Source organism: Nematolebias whitei, chromosome 22, assembly GCF_014905685.2.
Source record: "Nematolebias whitei isolate Nwh7 chromosome 22, NemWhi1, whole genome shotgun sequence".
NCBI lineage: Eukaryota > Metazoa > Chordata > Actinopteri > Cyprinodontiformes > Rivulidae > Nematolebias > Nematolebias whitei.
Window position 1 is genome coordinate 5,072,264 of NC_056519.1, and position 20,203 is coordinate 5,092,466.

At 40.7% G+C, this 20,203-nt stretch overlaps 1 protein-coding gene across 1 annotated transcript in view; it reads left to right on the forward strand.

Moving 5' to 3' along the window:
• LOC119428374 (proton myo-inositol cotransporter) overlaps positions 1-4,020 on the forward strand; it is an 83,756-nt gene extending 79,736 nt beyond the window's left edge. The window contains exons 7-10 of the mRNA XM_037696052.1: positions 1,315-1,440; positions 1,538-1,656; positions 2,817-2,969; positions 3,789-4,020. Coding sequence (XP_037551980.1) covers positions 1,315-1,440; positions 1,538-1,656; positions 2,817-2,969; positions 3,789-4,015 — 625 coding nt within the window. The 3' untranslated portion in view covers positions 4,016-4,020. The remainder of the gene's footprint in view (positions 1-1,314; positions 1,441-1,537; positions 1,657-2,816; positions 2,970-3,788) is intronic.
• Positions 4,021-20,203: the final 16,183 nt, after the last annotated feature.

Here is a 20,203-nt window from a genome sequence, read left to right on the forward strand (position 1 = left end):
TTAGTTCATGTTCTGATCATTTTAGCTCATGTTCTGCTCATTTTAGTTCATGTTCTGCTCATTTTAGTTGATGCTCTGCTCATTTTAGCTCATGTTCTTCTCATTTTAGCTCATGTTCTTCTCATTTTAGTTCATGTTTGGCTCATTTTAGTTCACGTTCTGCTCATTTTAGTTCACGTTCTGCTCATTTTAGTTCACGCTCTGCTCATTTTAGTTCATGTTCTGCTCATTTTAGTTCATGTTCTTCTCATTTTAGTTCATGTTTGGCTCATTTTAGTTCATGTTCTGCTCATTTTAGTTCATGTTCTGCTCATTTTAGCTCATGTTCTGCTCATTTTAGTTGATGCTCTGCTCATTTTAGTTCATGTTCTGCTCATTTTAGTTCACGCTCTGCTCATTTTAGTTCATGTTCTGCTCATTTTATTTCACGTTCTGCTCATTTTAGCTCATGCTCTGCTCATTTTAGTTCACGTTCTGCTCATTTTAGCTCATGCTCTGCTCATTTTAGTTCATGTTCTGCTCATTTTAGTTCACGTTCTGCTCATTTTAGTTCACGTTCTGCTCATTTTAGCTCATGCTCTGCTCATTTTAGCTCATGCTCTGCTCATTGCAGTGTAAGTTTTACTATATAAGGCATATTTTCTGCTTATTGTTGCTAATGTTATGCCTATTTTAGCTCATATTCTGCTCATTTTAGTTTTTGATTACAGTTCATGCTTCATTCAATTCAGCTCATGTTTTGCTCATTTTGCTCATGTTCTGCTCTTTTTAGGTCATTTTAGCCCATGTTTTGCTAATTTTAGCTTGTGTTCTGCTCATTTCAACCTGTGTTATAAGTTTTAAAAACAATTTTTTTCTTTAATTTGCTGTTTTTTTATGATTATTTATGGTAACTCCCACCTCAGTCTTAGCTGTTCCTCTGTGTCCTGGATACAAACATGTTAATGTTTTTGTCACTTTGTGTGATCAGAGCTGGGTGAGCACAGGGAGGCTACAGATGCATAAACACAGATTTCTGTCACCACTTCATCACATTTGCACCTCAAAACAACAGAAGTCAGAGCTTCGTCAGCATTTTAAACCCTCTCACTTCTGACTTGCTAATCAAACAACTATGCAAAAACTATTAAATGGTTGTTTTTAATCAGTAACAATCTTTTAAGGAAGAACGAGGTAGAAGTATTTAAATGATCCGATCAGCTGGTAGAAAATCGGGACTTGATAAGAATATTTGACGAACCAAAGTGTGATTTGATTGATTGTAGTCAGGAAACTTACAAGTAAGGTGTGTGTTGTCGGCTGTTTTGCGTGCAGACTGTGCGAGCCGTGCATGCTGGACCCTCGCTGTGGTTTCTGCTACCGTGAGAACGGCTCGGCGCTCCTCGCCTCCTCCTGTGTCCCGGTCAATAAGGGCTCCACGGAGCACGCGGCGTGGGGCAGGTGAGTCACAGGATGCATGCCGAGTGCCGGCCCTGCGGCGTTCAGGGTGACTCAGTCCAGCTTTCAGGAGGGATTAACAAACATCTCCATCTGCCAGATGCTCCAACTCCAGCTTGATGAGGGAGCACACCTACTGGGCCTACAACTACTGCCCCACTTCCTACTCTTGGCTCGTTCTGTTGGGTCTGGTGCTTTACCTGGCTGCTTTCGCTCCAGGTGAGTATTCACACTCGGTGTTTCTTTCAACAAAGGTGGGGGTGGGTTTGATTGCTTACCAAACAGCCAAACCGGCAGTTTTCGCGGGGGTTAGAGTGTCTTAGAGAATTTTAGAGTGGCCTTTTATTGTGGTCAGCCTAAGGCTCAGCTGTGCTATAATCATGCTGTCTACTCAGCATCTTGATATACCACACCTGTCAGGTGGATGGATTATCTTGAAAAAGGAGACGTGCTCATTAACACAGATTTACAATAATTTGTGAAAATATTTCAGAGAAAAATGTATTTTTGTGTACGTAGTAGTAAGTCTTAGAGCTTTGAGTTCAGCTCGTGAAAAATAGAAGCAAAAACAAAAGTTGCGTTTATATTTTTGGTTAGTATAGTTATCATTCTGCTATTTTTAGCTTTTAGCCAGTCTTTTGCTACTTTTATCTTGTACTCAGTCTTTTGCTTTTTTAAGCTTCTATCAATATCTTTGATAGAACTTTATTAATCTTGCAGGAAATTGTTGAACTAGGCTTTTGATACTTTTACTTAGAATTTTGTTACTTTTGGCTAGTATTTTCCTCCTTCAGCTTTTATTCAGACCTTTTCTTTTAGCTAGCCTAATCCTACTTTTATCTATTTGGTACTTTTAGCTTTTTGCTAGTTTAAGCTTTTATCACTGTTCTACAACTTTTAGCTTGCCTTTCGCTACATTTAGCTTTTAGTCTTTTGCATCTTTTAGCTTCTAGCTTGCCTTTTTATTTTACTTTTATCTAGAATTTTGCTACTTTTGGCTAGCATTTTACTCCTTCAGCTTTTATCCAGCCCCACTCTTTTAGCTAGCCTAGTGCTACTTGTATCAATTAGCTACTATTTTGGTACTTTTAGCTTTTGGCTAGCTTTTTGCTAGTTTAAGCTTTTATTACTGTTCTACAACTTTTAGCTTGCCTTTTGCTTTTAGTCTTTTGCATCTTTTAGCTTCTAGTTTGCCTTTTTTTTTAACTTTATCTAGATTTTTGCTACTTTTTGCTAGTCTTTTCCACCTTAAGCTAGTCTTTTGCTGCTTTTGACTATCTCTGGTCTACTTTTAGCTTTTATTTTGCTCCATTTTAGGTTTTAGCTAGTGTCCTGCCTTGTTTAAAATGTGTCTTTATGCTCCTTTTTATTTCTGTCAGGTATGGGTCCGATGCCATGGACGATTAACTCAGAGATCTATCCACTGTGGGCGAGGAGCACAGGGAACGCCTGTGCCGCCGGCGTCAACTGGACCTTCAACATTCTGGTGTCCCTCACCTTCCTCCACCTGGCTCAGTATCTCACGTACTACGGTGAGTTTCTTTGTTGTGGCTGAAAGTCCTCGTTCACATCAGTCACACGCCGAGCAGAGCGCATATACCTCAAAGTCAAGATCAGAACGGAGGTAGCAGCTGATTGACATGTCAACGTGTTTTTATCTGTAGCTCCTGTCAGTTCTGCTCAGCAGCAGGTTTCTCCTCAGACAGACCAGAACTGACCTTTGGTGGAGCTGGAAATCAATCAGCCGCAGGTGATGATGGAGGTGTCCTGAGGGTTAATTATAGATTTGATCTGTTAGTAACCTGTTCATCTGGATGATAAAAAAAAAATCCAGGAAGAACAAAAATAATTAGGTCAAAGCTGAACAAACGAGGCGTTGGTGCAGAGGTGGTGTTTAACGAATGGGAAGGTTCGGTCTTAACAAAAATGACGCTTTGTTTTGACGAGGGGAAAATGAAAATGACAGGAAATCTCATTAAACTTTTGGCACCTCCTGAGTGAACTATTATTATTCGGTGCATGTTCCACGGTTCTTTGTGTCCTGTTAACCCTGCTGTAACACTACTTTGACAGGAACATGTTGCACTCCGCATCCTTCATCATATTGTCACCGGCAGCTTCAAAGCGCTTGTTCGGCGTGGTTAAACATTTTTATTTTTCAGCAGTCTGAAGAAGTGAGTGGGCAGATAACATCCGGTATTGGCTGCCTGTTGGATCTGCCACCACTTCTTTTTCTCTGACACTGAGCGAGGACAAACACTTCAAAAAAAGCAACTCGGTTCTGAAAAGTTGCAGTGACTTTACCACTCCCTAACGATGGCGTGTTCTTCTGGGTTTTTTTATTATTTCAGGAGCTTTCTTCCTGTACTCCAGCCTGGCCTTGCTGGGGTTCGCCTTCGTTTACGGCTGCCTGCCAGAAACCAAGTCCCGACGCCTAGAGGAGATTGAGGCGCTGTTCGAGAACCAGCTTTGCTCCTGTGGCGTGTCTGATTCGGACGAGGGACGGCAGGTCGAGTACATTCGCGTCAAAGGCTCCAATTACCACCTATCGGATAACGACGCATCAGACGTGGACTAGCTAGCATGTCGCCGACCTCGCTCTGGATGTTTTGTCACTTTCTGTACCCACCGAAACACACAGAGTGATGGGGTCTGTAATATCCGTCTCGTTTTGTGATCTGTGGAGCCACTGGTTACCCTCGCCATGAGGTTGAGGCGAACAGATCGTGATCGGACAGCGAGACTGTTTCCTACTTTAGGACCCAGCTCTTGAAAAGGGTAAACCACGTTTGTGCGTCCACCTGACCTAAACTGACCTAACAGCAGTTGTGACTTGTTGTTTCTCTGTAGTGCCATTAAGCCTTTCAGTATGAGACACGTCTCAGTTAAATGTTGTTCCGGCTTGTAGCGTAGCACTCTAACGTTAGTCCCTCTAAGCGACAGTCTGTGGTTGGCCTTGACTAGGGATGCACAACATTGGATTTTTGGCCGATATCCGATATGCCAATATGTTAAAACTTATTTGGTCGATAACCGATACCAATACCGATATTTTCCCCTAGACCTACTTACAGAGACTACATAGTTTTATCTGCTGTGGAATTAAAATACATTATTCTGGATGGTCTTTGTCAGTTTGACCTGCTACCAAATGCAGAGGCCAATAAGGGGGCTGAAAATGATGCAACACTTCATCTTGGATTATGTTTAATGTAAAATTTATTCATGACATTTACTCTCTCTAACACAATGACAACACTCGAACATTGTAAATTTGTAAATTTTCACAAATCTACACTCAACGGCGCACGTGATGTCATAATGTTGTGCTGGCGCTGCAAGCATCCTTGTCACTGGGTTGTCGTACAAAAGCAGCGCCTTTTATATAAACAGCGTCTTTTATATCGGCGAGTTATTTTTTAATGGCCGATGTTCGATATTTAACTTTATCGCCAATATCGCCCGATACCATGCCGATAATATTGTGCATCCCTCGTCTTGACCTTTTAAAAAGAAGAGCAATCACCAGAAATACTGTTTGTTTTGACACTTTACAGCTGCCTAACAAAACCACATGAGTAGCACTGAAAAGACCGATGGCTCTGTTGAAATCTTTTTATTTAAAGTTTTCTTGTTTTTGGAATTCGGCACCTAGAATTATTAAACGCAACCCTTGAACTTTTCCCCCGTTTTGTCACATTACAACCACAAACTTCAAAGTATTTTACTTAGATTTTATGAGAGAGATTCTTAGTTGGATTTTAGTCTACACCTTTCTAACATGAATATCCTCTGATCTCAAGTTTTAAATGTGTTTTTGGATGGATGTTCTGGGTCGTCGTCCAGCTGGAAGGTGAACCTCCACCTCAGTCTCTAACAGGTTTTCCTTCTTGACTGCCCTGTTTTTAGCTCCATCCATATCCTATAGTCTCTGACCAAGCTCCCTGTTCCTGCTGGGAAAAAAGCAGCCACCTCATTGATATCCATTGATATGCAGGGCTGGTTTTCTGCCAAACCGGAGCACGTTCTTCCTCATGCTTGCTCTTCTCCAACATGGCTGAAGGCAAACTGCAGAATGAGACATCCTCTGGATTTCTTCCATAAACACCAGATTTGTGGAGCTCACGACTAATAGCTGTCCTATGGATGGAGTCTTCACCCTGGACTTTGGATCCCTGCTGCTCCTCCAGAATTACCTTATCCAGTTTAGGTGGACGGCCATGTCTTGTTAGAAGTTGTGCTGTAATCGTTACATTTGGGCTGATGGATTGAACAAAGCTCAGTTTGATGTTCAACAATAGCCTTTTGTTTAATATAACGTTGTTTTAAACTTCTCAACTTTATCCCTGGCCTATCTGTAGTGTTCCTTGGTCTTCATGTTGCTGTTTGATCAGTAATGCTCTGTAACAAACCTCTGAGGCACACAGCTATATTCATACTGAAATCAAAAGCTAAAGATATTGTTTTATAACCTCTCCTTGCTTTAAACTTCTCAACTTTATTCCTGACCTGTCTGGTGTTTCTTGGTCTTCATGATGCTGCATGATTAGTAATATGTGATTAATCTCACAGGTCTACAGCTGTGCTCATACCAAGATGAAGTTTTGCACAGGTGACTTCTGAAGGCAGTTGGTTCCTCCGGACTTTAGTTTTCGGTTTCAGAGTCAAAATGTTTGCCACACTTTTTAGATTTTACTTTTATTGTTTCTAAAACATTTTGAAAGCCATGTATTATTCATAAATTATTTATTAGTAGCTCCTTCGAGTTGGTCTCGAACATAAAATGTCAGAAAAATACTGAAGCTTGTGTCTGGAATCTGAAAGAACGTGGAAAAGTTCAAGGAGTATAAATAGATTTTCAAGGTTTTGTTTTTAGGATTTTTGTTTCTGTTGCATAACCACCGTTTAATTTTTATACTCTATTTAGCAAATTGTTACAATTTTAATGTTAATGCACCAAAACAATTCCACACAATGAATGCACATTTGTTCTAACCAGCATAATTTCTCTGACTTATTTATTTCTGAACATTCTTTACGTGTATTATTGATCAAAAATGATATTCTGTTCAGATAAAACGGCAAAGCTTTAATTTTATGGTTGTATTAAATGTAACATTATATGACATAATATGTGCCTGCGTATAGGCCTGTCACGATAACAAATTTTGTTGGGCGATTAATTGTCTCAGAAATTATTGCGATAAACGATAATATTGTTTGAAATTTGACAATAATTAGTAATTATTGTCAAATTTAAGAAGAAACGTTGGTTAATTTGTTTTGAGTGTAGTAACTTTTTTGACCACTGGATGGCAGTATAAGACTGTTTGAACCAAAGGATGGATAGTGAGGGAGCGAGCAGCGTGTCTCTAAGAAAAATGGGGAGGCCCCTTGACGTGACATAGGCCGTCTCTTTTTATTTTTTTTGGTTCTCAAAATGGCGGCCGCTCGTGTGGTTTGAGCTCTTTAGCATTTTTCACACAAAGCTTTAAATAAAAAAAATCAGTAAACAAGTTCTCAGCTTCTTTTTGTAGAGAAAAACAACGTTTTACACAAAGGCACAAGTTTCAATCGTGAATTTTGGAGCTTCAACAAGACGGAGTTTTTTTATCCCGCGGTCGGCCTGTTAGCTTAGCTCGTAGCTTAGCTTCTCAACTTAGCTGCTTTAAAGATCCAAAAACGCAATTTTTGGATCGTTAAACAGATTTTAAAGAGAAAAGAGAAAGGGAGGGGTTAGTGAAGAGCACCGGAGTAGAGCCTTTTGTCATCCAGTGTCTTCAGTAGAAAGAGAGAGACGAAGAAACGATAAACTGATAAATGAAGTTGATAATTATAATTTATGCTGCGATTAATTGATTTATTGTTTATCGCGACAGGCCTACCTGTGTAATGTGAAGGTGCCTCAGTCTTTTTTTCAGTCACATTCCCTGCATGTCTTAAAAGACTTTTTATTTTATGTGCATATTTACATTTCACCTGTTTTTTTAATAGTTGTTTTTGTTTTGTTGGTCTTCCCTCGCAGCCTTATGTCCAAACTTTTAAAGAGGTTCTTGTGTCTAGAGTTGGACAGTTTAGTGTAATTTAGACACGCAGTTTTGTAACAAACCTGTGCGGTTACAGATTGTCATGAAGGTTTGTGTGTAGCGTAGTTAAAGATGTAAAAAAGCTGCAGCTCTGTGGAGATTTCTGCTGGCAGGGTCAGAAGAGTTGCTCAGCCCTGACTTAAGAACTCCTTTAAAGAAAATGTTCAAACATCAGGACAGATCCTGATTCGACAGAGTAACATCAAGTATTGTAATGATTTTGGTGTTTTATAGGTGTCACCGCGACATCTGCATGCACGTGGAGGTTAGTATAAAAGAAGAGACATGTTCCAACTGGAAATTTTAAAATATTTAACCAGCACCCTCTTGTGGAAAACGCACATCTATGCGTTTCCAAGACTTGCTTTCAAAGGACACGTTCACACTTTAAAATTAAATGTTCTGCTACTTCAGAACATTTCATCAAAGCATCCATGCCTTACAGAACGCTGAGCGAGCCCACGAGTCAAAGGGTCGTCATGGAGACAGACACTCGCCCGCAGCCACTTTAAAACCATTTAATTTTAAAAGAATGGATCAGAACTTCAACAGTTTTCCATGTTTGTGTGCCACAAAGTATCCACAAAACTCGGCTCCTATAAATACTTTAAAAGTCAACACAGGACCAACAAAACATAAAAAATTCAACTGTAAATGCGTAACACGCACAGAAAACGATTAAATGTTTTGTGGAGCACCTGCCACATGTACGACCCCGTATACCACAAAAGTTGGCACTTTGTGATAAAAAAAAAAAACAGAGTTCAATGATTTGCAAATCTCATAAACCCTCACTTTGTTTACAATGAAGCAAACACATCGAACGTTATAAGAAGAAATCAGAGTATTTTCAACGTGATGGAAGCTAGAGAGCCACGTTTCCCACAGAAGCATCCCCTTTTCTTTTAGTAGACTGGCAACGTCTAAAACTGAGACCACCAGGTTTTGGAGGACCTGAGTGGAGCAGGTTTTGGAGGAGAACGTTGTCCCATTCTGGACTGATGTAGGATTCTACGGGTCTTATTTGCTGGATGGGAGCAGATGTTCTAAAATCTGTAAATATGTTTCTGCATTGATGGAGCCTTTCCAGATGTGTAAGCTGCCCATGCCAGTCACTAATGCACCCCCATACCATCAGAGAGGCAGACTGATTAGAAGCCGAATGGTCCCTCTCCTCTTTAATACGGAGGAAATGGCGTCCATGTTTTCCATTTTGCCTCAAAGAGTTATTTTAAACGAGCTTTGCTCCCGAGAAGACCGCAGCGTTTCTGGATGGTGATCACTTATAGCCTCGTCTTTGCCCGATAGAGCTTTAAGCAGCATTTGTGGATGAACTGTGTTCACAATGATCAGCGGAAGTGTTCCTGATCCCAGAACAGAACCAGACCTGTTCTGATGACATTATGAACTGTAGATGATTCAATACTTGATCATCAAATATCCATTCGATGTGTTTTGGGTTTAGGCGATTTGCACATCCTTGCATTCTAATGTTATTTACATTTTACACAACGTTCCTTCTACTGGGGTTATAAATATTAACTATGAAATGTTTAGAAATTATAAGGATGGGTCACGTGTTCCTGCCGGGTAGTCCCAGCGGAAAGTGGAACTTTAGGCAGGTTTTTCCTGAACTGTGTTGTTTTCAGTTCCTTTGGACTGTAAGATGAACAAAAATGTTCAGTTTCATTCTTCTTGTTGATTCATAAAAGGTCCACAGAAACAAGTTCTGGACACAGATAGTGAAACGGACCAATTGTGCACCTCTGATACCGTGTCTCATCAAAGGTACTGTGATGTTTCGCCCTCGACTCCACAGGGCATGTAACGTGTACTTACGGTGAAATGGTTGTATTTTATTTCTATGTGAACCAGTTGTTTCTTAAGTTGGTACCACTTTACTATAAGGTTCCCCTTATAGATGGCTAATAAATAGTTTATAAATGTGTTATTAATTCCTCTATAAACATTTTATAAAGCATTAATAACTGTTTATTATGCATTAATTAAGGGAAACGGAGCAGTTTCTTGCCAAATAGTGAGCCAAATATGCCACCTATATATTTAATCTTGTGTTAATGTATTAAACATTTTAGACTAAGTTACTACCTTGTGAGCACAAGCGTTCGTAAACCTATTTTTTTTAGGATATTATATTAGTTGTAGATACTTGTGCAATATATATGCTAAAGAAATAGGTTTACAAATGCTTATTTTTCTTACAAGGTAGTAACTTAGTCTGAAATGTTTAATATAACTCTAGATAAAATATATAGGGGGCAGATTTGGCAAGAAACTGGTCAGTTGTGTCTCTGTCACCCTTAATTCATGCATAACAAGCAGTTATTAATGATTTATAAAGTGTTTATAAAGGAATTAATAATGCATCTATACACTATTTATTAGCCATCTATAAGGGGAGCCTTATTGTAAAGTGGTACGTGTACAAGGAATTACAACAAAACAACTGTAAAGTATATTTAATTATTGTTCAAGCTGTAAATGTTTTGCTAGAGTTTATATTATATAAAGATAAATATATTCATGAAATCTGATGTACATGAAGAAAAAACAAAAATAAACCTAATCTGAATGTCTGTCTACCTTCTCCTTCTTCTGCTTCAGTAGGAGCAAAATGTCGGCTATTTCCTGAAGCGTCTCGGCCTCCACTGAGAGTCGCTGACCTCTGACCTCTCTTCCTCCATCTTTGATGGAAGCGTCGCGCTCTCCGTTCTCACCTGTCAGAAACACGAGTGTTTTTACTGAAGAAGCGGAGTTTTGTGTGGAATCCACAACGTTTTATTTCCGCACCTTGTTTCGCACATGGTTCTTCTCTTGCCGAGTGGGAAGAAGCTGTTTGTGGTTCTGGTTCAGACCCGTCAGCGGCGGGTCGATACGGGTCGAAGCCTGCAGCTTTGCTCTCGCACTGAGTCGACGTGTCGCACGTCTCCGGCGTGCGGCTGGATGCCGTTTGGGTTCCTGCATCTCGAGTTTCGGCTGGCTTCTTGCATCCGCACAGCCGAGTTTGACACGAAGACGGCGCCGTCTGCCGAGTCACGACGATCTGGTCATCTCCGAGATTTAACGGTGGGGTGTGAAGCCCGGGCTTGGAAGGTTTTGGATTCCTCTGCGTGTTCTTCAGATTATCTTCACACATTGCTTCATTTATGTAAAACTCAGAGGCTTGGAGACACGGTTCACAGCACGACTCGCCCTGATAAACAGAAAGAGACGCGTTAATTACAACTCCAAGTGTTGCTCCATGTAAAGCTTTTAATCTGTTTGATGGTAGTTTACGTGCGTTCGATCAACAACCGAAGCTGCAGACATTTAGTTAAAGTTTCCTTGGAGCTCTTTGTGTTTTGTCTGCACACCCAGGTCCAACCGTTACAAACCAAGACACCCCAGGAGAGTCAAAATGTGTCTGTTACACAAAACGTGTACAAGTTTGCAGGTCCACACCAACGTCTGATTGAAGTACAGTATTTTCCAGAGTATAAGTTGCAGTTTTTGCATAATTTGTCAAGTCTCCGACTTATACGCCGAAGCGACTTGCATATTTTTTTTTTTCCATATTCATAACACAATTTTTGCCTGACGCTTTAAATTTCTAAGAACGAGTCGTCCCGTGCGCGCTCGCTTCACTCAGCTGGTGCAGGCGGAGGAACGCTGGCGAGCTAGTGGCTCCGGCTGCGATGGATGGATGGCACCGCCCGGGTGAAATGAAGCTGTTTGGACCATTAAATAAATGCGACGGGTCAGCGATGATGCATAATAAATGCGACTTATATGTTTTTTTCTGACTGATGCGACTTATACTCCGGAGCGACTTATCCGTCGGACAATACGGTACATGTTTGCAGGTCCAGACTGCAACGTCTGATTTAATTCATTCATGTTTTTTAAGCACTCTGAAGCTCCTAATTCATTATAATCATCTCTAGATGTTTTTACACTTGTGTGTTTTGAATTTATGTTTTCTTTATTTGGTCGAGTACCAGAGAACGTAATCAAGTTTAGGCACGACGAGTGAGTTAAGCTGAAACTTCTGTTAAAAACAAACTAAAAGAATAAACATTATTAGTTTGGAATAACTTGGGCTAAAACATACTAACGTCCTTTCAAGATTTGGGATTTACGCTGTTCCACCACCGCGGGATGATTTTATCTCCTGTAAAGGATTTAAACATTTTTCACTTAAAAGCTGAGCTGACTTCTAGAGTTAATCTGCAGCCACAATCACACCAATTATTTCTTCGGAATGTGGACGTTCTGGTGCGTAGTTCAGGAAACTGAGCAAAGCTTACGAATGTAAATGAGCTCACATCACTGGAGTCTGAACTGAGGTACCCCGCTCTGCAAGAGCAACTTGGCGAGTGTTCGCAGTCTTTCAAAAGCCCAATGTTCTGCTCAGGACATGCTGTGGGTTTTAAAAAAAAAAGACATTCATTCAGTTTGGTCGGTCCTTCCTCTGACGATGAAACGGCAGCTTCTCCTTCAGAGACTTACAGAAGTTCATGTTGGTGCTGCTGAGCTGAAACACAAACAGAAATACATCCTGAGACTCGGTGGTGCGCACAGCTAAACAAAAAGTTAGCTTCACTAACTCATATTCCACTAATAAACACCACTAAACAAGTAAAACTATTAGCAAAAGCTAACACTAAACCACTTAAACAGTCGCTCAGTCTGCATCACACGTCTTTGTTTCCTTCCAGTTGAAGCTGCGTCGACCAATCATAACACACGTAGTAGCCAATAGCGTGCCTAACAGACTTTTTTAGACACGCCCACAACAGACAAGAGCAAGCTTGAGAATTTTGTTACAATAGTTAAAAGTTGGTTAAACTTTATTTAGTGGAAGCTAATTGCACTAACAGTTTCCAAAGATAGCAAAAAGGCTAATTCGCTAAACAAAAATTTTGTTCCCTTATTAGCCGTTAGCGGATTAGCAGAACTGTGCCCATCACTGCTGAGATTGAACTCTTATTTTTTCACGTGTGTAAACTCACAGAACTGTTAAATGTTCTGCGTAAATCTTAAAAGAAACTAGTTGGTTGCAGTTTTAAAGTCCAACACTTGGTGGCAACATAAGAAGAAAAGGAGCTCACCTCCATGTTCAGAGCAGAAGGAACAGTCCTGTCAGGGAAAATTAAAGAACAATAATTAGAAATACAATATCATGAAGCATGCTCAATAATCAGGGTAGAAAATCTATAAAAGTTAAGTCAGGTCCTTTGAACGAATTATTCTTGTTGAAGCATTTCATCTTTTATCCAAAAAAACGTCTTCAGTCTAAGGAGCTGCACTAAACTCAGTCTCTTAAATAGCACCTTCTAAGAGTGGATCAACCAGTTTGCTGCTGACAACCAAAACCAGCTGATCACATGGTCAAGAAGGACCATCAGCCTAACGACAGACTGTTAGAGCCCGGATGGCCGCTTGTTATTCACAGAGGGCTGAGTGATACTAGCAATCACAGCATTGTAAGAGGGGGACAGTTGAACCCGGAGGCTCCACCCCTGTTTAATGATGGGACGATTTCTTTTCACAAAGATGGCCTCCTTTACTCCTCTCTCAAACCATTGTTCCTCTCTGTCCAGGATGTGAACATCTTCATCCCTGAAAGAATGACCGCTGGCCTGGAGATGAGTGTAGACCGCAGAGTCCTGGCCTGATGATGTTGATCTTCTGTGCTGGTCCATCCTTTTGGCCAGTGGCTGTTTTGTTTCCCCGATGTAAGACTGATCACCCTCCTGACACTGAACAGCATACACAACATTACTCTGTTTGTGCCGGGGGACTGGATCTTTGGGATGAACCAGTCTTTGCCGTAATGTATTTTGGGGTTTAAAAGCCACTGGGACGTTGTGTTTAGAAAATAAACGTCTCAGTTTCTCTGAAACTCTAGCACTACAAGGAATGACCACTGGTGTGGGTCTGGGTTCCTCCTTTTCACCTGATGGCTGACTGGAGTCCTGTTTGGGTTTCTTCTCTGCTTTCAGGAAGGCCCAGTTAGGATATCCACATTGCTCTAGAGCCTGTCTTGTGTGGGATTTCTCCTTCTGCCTGGCTCCTGAGTTAGTGGGGACGCTGTCTGCTCTGTGATACAGAGTCCTGATGACTCCTAACTTGGCCATTTATTATTATTAACCTTTATTTATCTTTATTTAACCAGGCTAATCCCACTGAGATCACAGATCTCTTTTGCAAGGGAGGCCTGTGCCTGAAGGCAGCCTAACATGCATGTTTTTGGTCTGTTGGAGGAAACCAAAGTACCTGGAGAAAACCCATGCAAACACGAGAAGAACACACGAACTGCACACAGAAAGACCCCAGGTCCAACCAGGGATTGAACCCAGGACCTTCTTGCTGTGAGGCAACAGTGCTAACCACTGAGCCGTCGTGCTGCCAACATGCTGAATTTGAGCTCCTTCCATCTGGGAAGAGATCCAGGCAGCCCAAATCAAGAACAAATAAATGGAAACACTCCTTTTATCAGCCAGGCCATTATTCAGATACATTTTTAATGTAATCGGGTTTGATTTGGTCGTTTAGTCTGTTTTATTGATATTTATACATGGATTTTTTTACTGTTTGCCAGTTTTGTGGTGTGATTGTTGATGTCTTGTGTTTTAATTTTCTCACCACCTTGCTGCAAGGAAAATTTCCCTAAGGGGACAATAAAAGTGATGATGATGATGATGACTTGTGCTCCAGGTTGTGATGGGAGTCAAACTGCAATTACTGGTCTGTGTGGGTGGGTTTGCGGCACACATCAGTTTGCAAATGTCCTTCATCAGAGACTGAGACCTCACAGACCAAGAAAGCCAACCTGCCATTTTTTACATCGTTTCGTGTGAACTTGATGTATTTATCCACAGAGTTGATGTGGTCAGTAAAATGTTGGACTTCCTGAGATTTAATTTTAACCCAGGTGTCGTCAACATACCTGAACCAATGACTCGGGGGTGTCCCTGAAAAGGACGCCTGTATAAAAACAATGTTTTACACGTTCAAACTGAAATACGAATACGTACTGAGGTGTTGAAGATCTGACCGACGCTTCATCTGCGAGGTAGATTTTAGATTTTGGACAGCCATTGTTAAAATCTGAAATTAGTTGAAGGAATATTAACTCAAAAGTTTTAAATCTGAATGTTTAACTTCGTTGTTTGGGATAAGATTCACCTTCTGTTTCAAAATCTTCCCCACCAAACCGCCTGAAGACGTCCTCCTCAAACGGATGTTGAGGTTCTGTTGGGTGAAGCTGGAAGTTCAGCGCGGGCTCCAGTTCTTCTGGTTGACTAAAGAAGGCGTCTGCGCCGCCATTTTTTATTTCAAGTTCCCTGTCACAACACACACAAAACCTTCAGGGGGGTTCATCACACATTTTGAAATATTTTCTATAACTAGTACTTCTTACTCTGGTTCTAGATGTCCAAAGTGGTTCTGGGCTGCTGTGGGGGTTTCCAGTCCAAAGAGTGGAGGGTTGGATTTGCCAGACCAGAATACTGAATCCGTTAGTCCTCTGGGCTGACAGAACAGCTGAAACTACAGTAAAATTAAAAGTACATAAAATCCCAGCATATGTTAAATATCAGCACATCGTCCACTGCTTTTCTTTATTTTTTTCAACATTTTCAAAATAAAAAAATCAAACAAATATCAACACGACGACTGTAGGAAGAATGCCGTCATTGACAAGACAAAGTTTGGAGTCCTGGATTGTGTTCTTAAAGGAAATCCGACCGATAGGGTTTTATGTACTTAGTCCATTTAGTCCAGATTTTATAAAACATGTCCTTTTGCATCCTGAGGGAGAACGACAGCTTTTCCATCACTAATATTTAGGGATACATGATATTGGGTTTTTGCTCGATATCCGATATGTTAAAACTTATTTGGCCGATAACCGATACTTTTTATTTACTTTCTTTTGTCAGAACATAGCCCTCTGATTTAAGCTTATTAGCTACAAAAACTGTGCAACAGCTGTAAGAGCTGGTGACATATATTCAGTAACAGCCATTTGCATAACACTCTAACTTATATTAAATGAAAACTGTTAAATGTTCTTTAATTAGCAATAGTCACCTGCGATGTCGTCTCACTTAGCTTCTCAATGACAGCGGGAATGACGGATTGTAACTCGGGTAATCTCCGACAGGCTCAACGTAGTCCAAAAATCTAGCGCTGTCATTTCTAACCCGAACCTGGAGCCCGTCCGTGCTTGGCCCCACCCAAACCAGCTTCGGACTGGGCCGGGCCATAATAATGTGCTTAATGTGTGGGCCGGGTCGGTGTCAGGCTTTTTATTGCGTCAGGAACGTGCGCAGCCGACGATCCAATATCTGCAAATATGGCTTGCCATACTGTATCTGCCGCACGTGGCCATTTGACCGCGCGCTGACCAGCCGGTTGAAAGAGGTAAAAAGTTCAGTTAAGCTTCAGATGGACTACTGCCAGCGATCCAACCAACGGACGTTCATTCAGCCGCTGCACTCAGCCGACGACCCAAACAGGTGAGATCACAAAATATCCGACATGTCAAAGCAGGGTTCAATGCAGGCAGAAGCAGGGGAAGCATTTAATGCGCCTTGAGGGCTCTTCAGCTCTGATCTTCTGCCCCCTCAGTCGCGCTCGTCCGTCAACCGTTAATAATAGTTGATGGTATAATTAGTCAAAGCTTAATTAAAAATGTTGGGGGGTTTCCGGGTTTGGACCTGTAATTACTGTTAATTCGTCGGATCGGGTGGGGTTCGGAGATGATGGCTACGGGCTGGGGCCGAGTCAGGTTAATTATTTGGAACCGAGTGCAACTCTAGCGCGCGTGACGTCATCACGTTGTGCTGCCGCTGCAGTCATCCTCGTCACTGGGTTGTCTTATCAGTGAGTTATTTTGATGGAATGGCCGATGTCTAATATTTAATTTTAACGCTAATATTGGCCGATACCGATACCATGACGATAATATTGTGCATCCTTACAAATATTTCATGCGTTATGTTTATCCAGTCATTTTCTAGTGATAGCTTTCTTGCTTGCAACTAGATATACAGTATATATATTCAGTCATCTTTTATCTCCCTCATTCCAGTTAGACACAGGTGCATCACCCAAGTACACAGTTTCACGTTTGAAGGGAATTTTAGCTCCAAATACATTATTAACGTGCTCAAAAATCTCTATATAGCTTGGCAGCCCCAGAAAATGTGGAAGTGATTGGCACCCCTGATCCCACACTGTCTCCAGAATGCATCTCCACTACCTTGATGACGTTTTTGGATGGGAGTGATAAAGTATCTAATTATGTTCCGCCAGCTGAACTCTCGCCATGTGTTAGACCCTGTAGTTGTCCATTGTAGTTTGCATATTTTGGTCCAACTCTCCATTGAGATGATCATATTTCCTTACTTGTCTTTATATTGTCAGTGTTGTCCTGTTTACTTTGCTGGATTCCTTTGTATAACTTATATATAGTGTTCTTCTGTGGCTTAAACTTGATTAGGGACATAAACATCTGCAAAAAGCCCGAATCAGTCTTTTCAAAAACTTCTCTAAGGTTTTGATGAAAACAGCGTCTCACCTGCAAATATCTGTAAAAGTCATTCTGAACTAAACCTTGTTAATTCTGCAGGGTCTCAAAACTTGAAAAGGCCCCTTTGTGGATGAAAGAGTGGCAGGTTGGTAATCCTTTTAGCATCCATCTTTTAAAACAATCACATTAAGTGCAAACTCCGAGCCGTAAGCACACCGCCTTGGAACTTTTGAGAGTTCTCCTAGTTTACACCTTTTATTTGTTTCCTTCCATGAATTTAATTGGGAACTGAATATGAAATCTTGAAGCGTTGTGATCTTTTGTAGTTTAGTATCTGTCAATCATTGCCATGGTAACCCACTGCTTTTCATACCCAAGTTTTAAAATAAAACTTGTGGTTATAAAACGTAAAGAATTTTGTGCTACCTGACTGTGCTGCTCTGGGGTGTCCCACGGTGGAGGAGAAAAACAAGGAAGCTGCAACTGACTACGGCTTTGTTTCTGTCGGTTCATCTGCAGTGGGAATATCCCTGAAGACAAAAGACTAAATTAGTTATTTAAAAAAACGAGAACGCAGAGTTACGAAGGCTTGTTGTGTGAAACCTTGTCCTGAAGAGCCAGATGAAGTTAGGCTGCGCTGGTCGGTCACAGGAGGCAGGTAATCAGATGCACTGTTGTCTGAGAACGCCGACTCCACTACTGGGGACAACTTGGGGGGGAAATGTGACTTAAAATAATGTAACATTGGGTTGCATTTTCCCCCTAAATATATGAGTGACTAACCTGTGGACACTTGAGCTTTCGTTTAATAGCGTTCTTTCTTTGTCCAATTTCTTGAACCCTAGATACAATAACCAGAATGCTGTGAGCCATGAAAATAACAACAGCTCCGTCTGTTCTGAGTGGATTTGTCAACCTGCTCTCCAGCTCTACCTGCACTGAGACGGGCTCCCCACGAGGCTCAGCTGCGACGGGGAACAGGGGCTCATTGGGAGCACAAGTGGCTCATTACCGCGGCTTCTTGACCTTCCTTTAAATCTTCCAAGAATCGAAACTTTAGGAGGATCTGAAAAAGACAAACACCGGCTACACAATTAAATTCAAAGGCTGTGTTTTAATGTTTGACACTCTTTAAGGGATTTGCAACTCAGATCAAGTCTGCCTTCAGGATTCATGCTACATTCTCTGAGAAAATGAAGTTTTTTTTTTAATCCTGTTATATTTGTTGTATGCAAGTAGATGAGCAGTAGATGGGAGGGCAGACTCAGCCGCTTGAATTACTTCCTGGAAGGGGACATCCACTACACAAATATCTATTTAGTTTGGTTAACAAATTTGAATTGTGACATCCTGCTTTGATTGCAAATAGGAAACATACCCAGAATCCCATTTGCCAAAGCTTTTGTACAAACAAAAGGTTCAAATTAACCTTTTAAAGAAACTGGGCTCACAATTTCCATCTGATTAGATTTTTTTTTGTGTGTTATCTCACCTTTATTTTCTTTCTTGGTAGCAATTTGATTAACAATAAACAAATTCATCAGGTCTGTACTCCCACAGCTGATGCCTCCAGGTGAGGATGGCGGCAGAGTTAACCCCAACTTTTGCAGCCTCTGTTGCATTTTTCTCTTCTCAAAAAACTCCTACAAAAATTAATAAATAATTAAAAAATCACACATTCACACATTAACATGTGTAAAAGTCGTGAGCACTTAATTTTGGCAGTCTTACTCTCTGCTTTTTGGCATCATTCTTCATCACTAGACGATTCCTGCAATGTAAGCAAAAAACAAAAATAAATCGGTTAGCTCAAATTTTAGCCATATAGCTAATTAGAAAGTTTTATTTAGTCTTACCTCGAACCTCCGACCCAGTTCATTTTAAATTATATAAATAGAGAAAAAAAATAAGTTTGCAGTGCTTTAATTGTATAATGTAACAGCTAAGGAGTATGTTTAAACCAAACGTGTTTGTTTTTTGTTCATTACTTAGCTAACGCTAATTAAAGCGTTAGCTAAAAGTGCACGAGCAGTAGAATACTTGTCACGCGCCATACTCGGCGCACTGCCCATTTGTGACGTAGTAGAAAAACCAAGATGGCGTCTAAAACGGCGAGTGCTGCAAAATATTATATTTTATATGATATCTATGGCTGCAACTGGATCTGTGCAAATATGTGGATCTATATACAAGGTTTTTTTTTTTCATTTATTTGCAATGCAGTTAAAACCATTACCAAATGAACAAAACACACGAGTATTTTCTAAACTTTAATTACTGACATGGAAACACTGAGCGCTTCGGTGCTTTTTGTGAGGTTGGTGTACAGTAACTCCAGTTGACCACCAGGTGTCGCCATCACAGCAGCCTTGAAGCTCTCGATCCGCCGCAAATTCATATCGAAAATTGCAGTCGCCGTTACCATAGCAACTAATTTAATTCACCACAGTCAAGCCAGCCTCCACTTTTGCAAAGAGTCGGCGCTTTTGTTGCGCGCGCCACTCCTAGATGTTACGGTAATGGGGTATTTTCAAAATAAAAGCTAACTTCTAGACTCTTTCCAAAGACTCTCTGTCGTATGCGTGTGCAATTTGGTGCACAAGAAAATAGCATGAGAGGGTTGACTCGAGTTTACTTATTAATCTAATATTTATTTAGTTAAATGTGTTTTTTTTTTTTTCATTTGGCAACCAGAACCGGAAGTGCCGTTTTATGTTTTGTACTCTATCACTAATGGATAAAAAAAAAAACACTGTAAAAGCGTACTGTAAAATATTACCTAAATTAATAATCTTAAAATGTTAAAACTCCAGTGGTTTAACCGTCATACTAGCGACTGTTGCGCCTACTTTTGTTTTGACACGTAAAACCGGAAGTGTAACTTTTCATCGCTATAACGAAAAGCTCCTGTAAAAAAATAAAAAATACAGATGTATCTGCAGTAAACCATGCTCTTAAGCACAAGGCTTGCTTATTAGTCCAGCAGAGGTCAATATAAGCTCAAAAACGTATTAGTCTTTGGACAATCGATATTTTATTCTGACAGCTCTAACAGGAAGTGCTGTTTTTATTGATTTTTACCACCGATAGAAAAGCTTTTATTCGAGCTACGTAACAACGGACTACTATTATTTTTTAC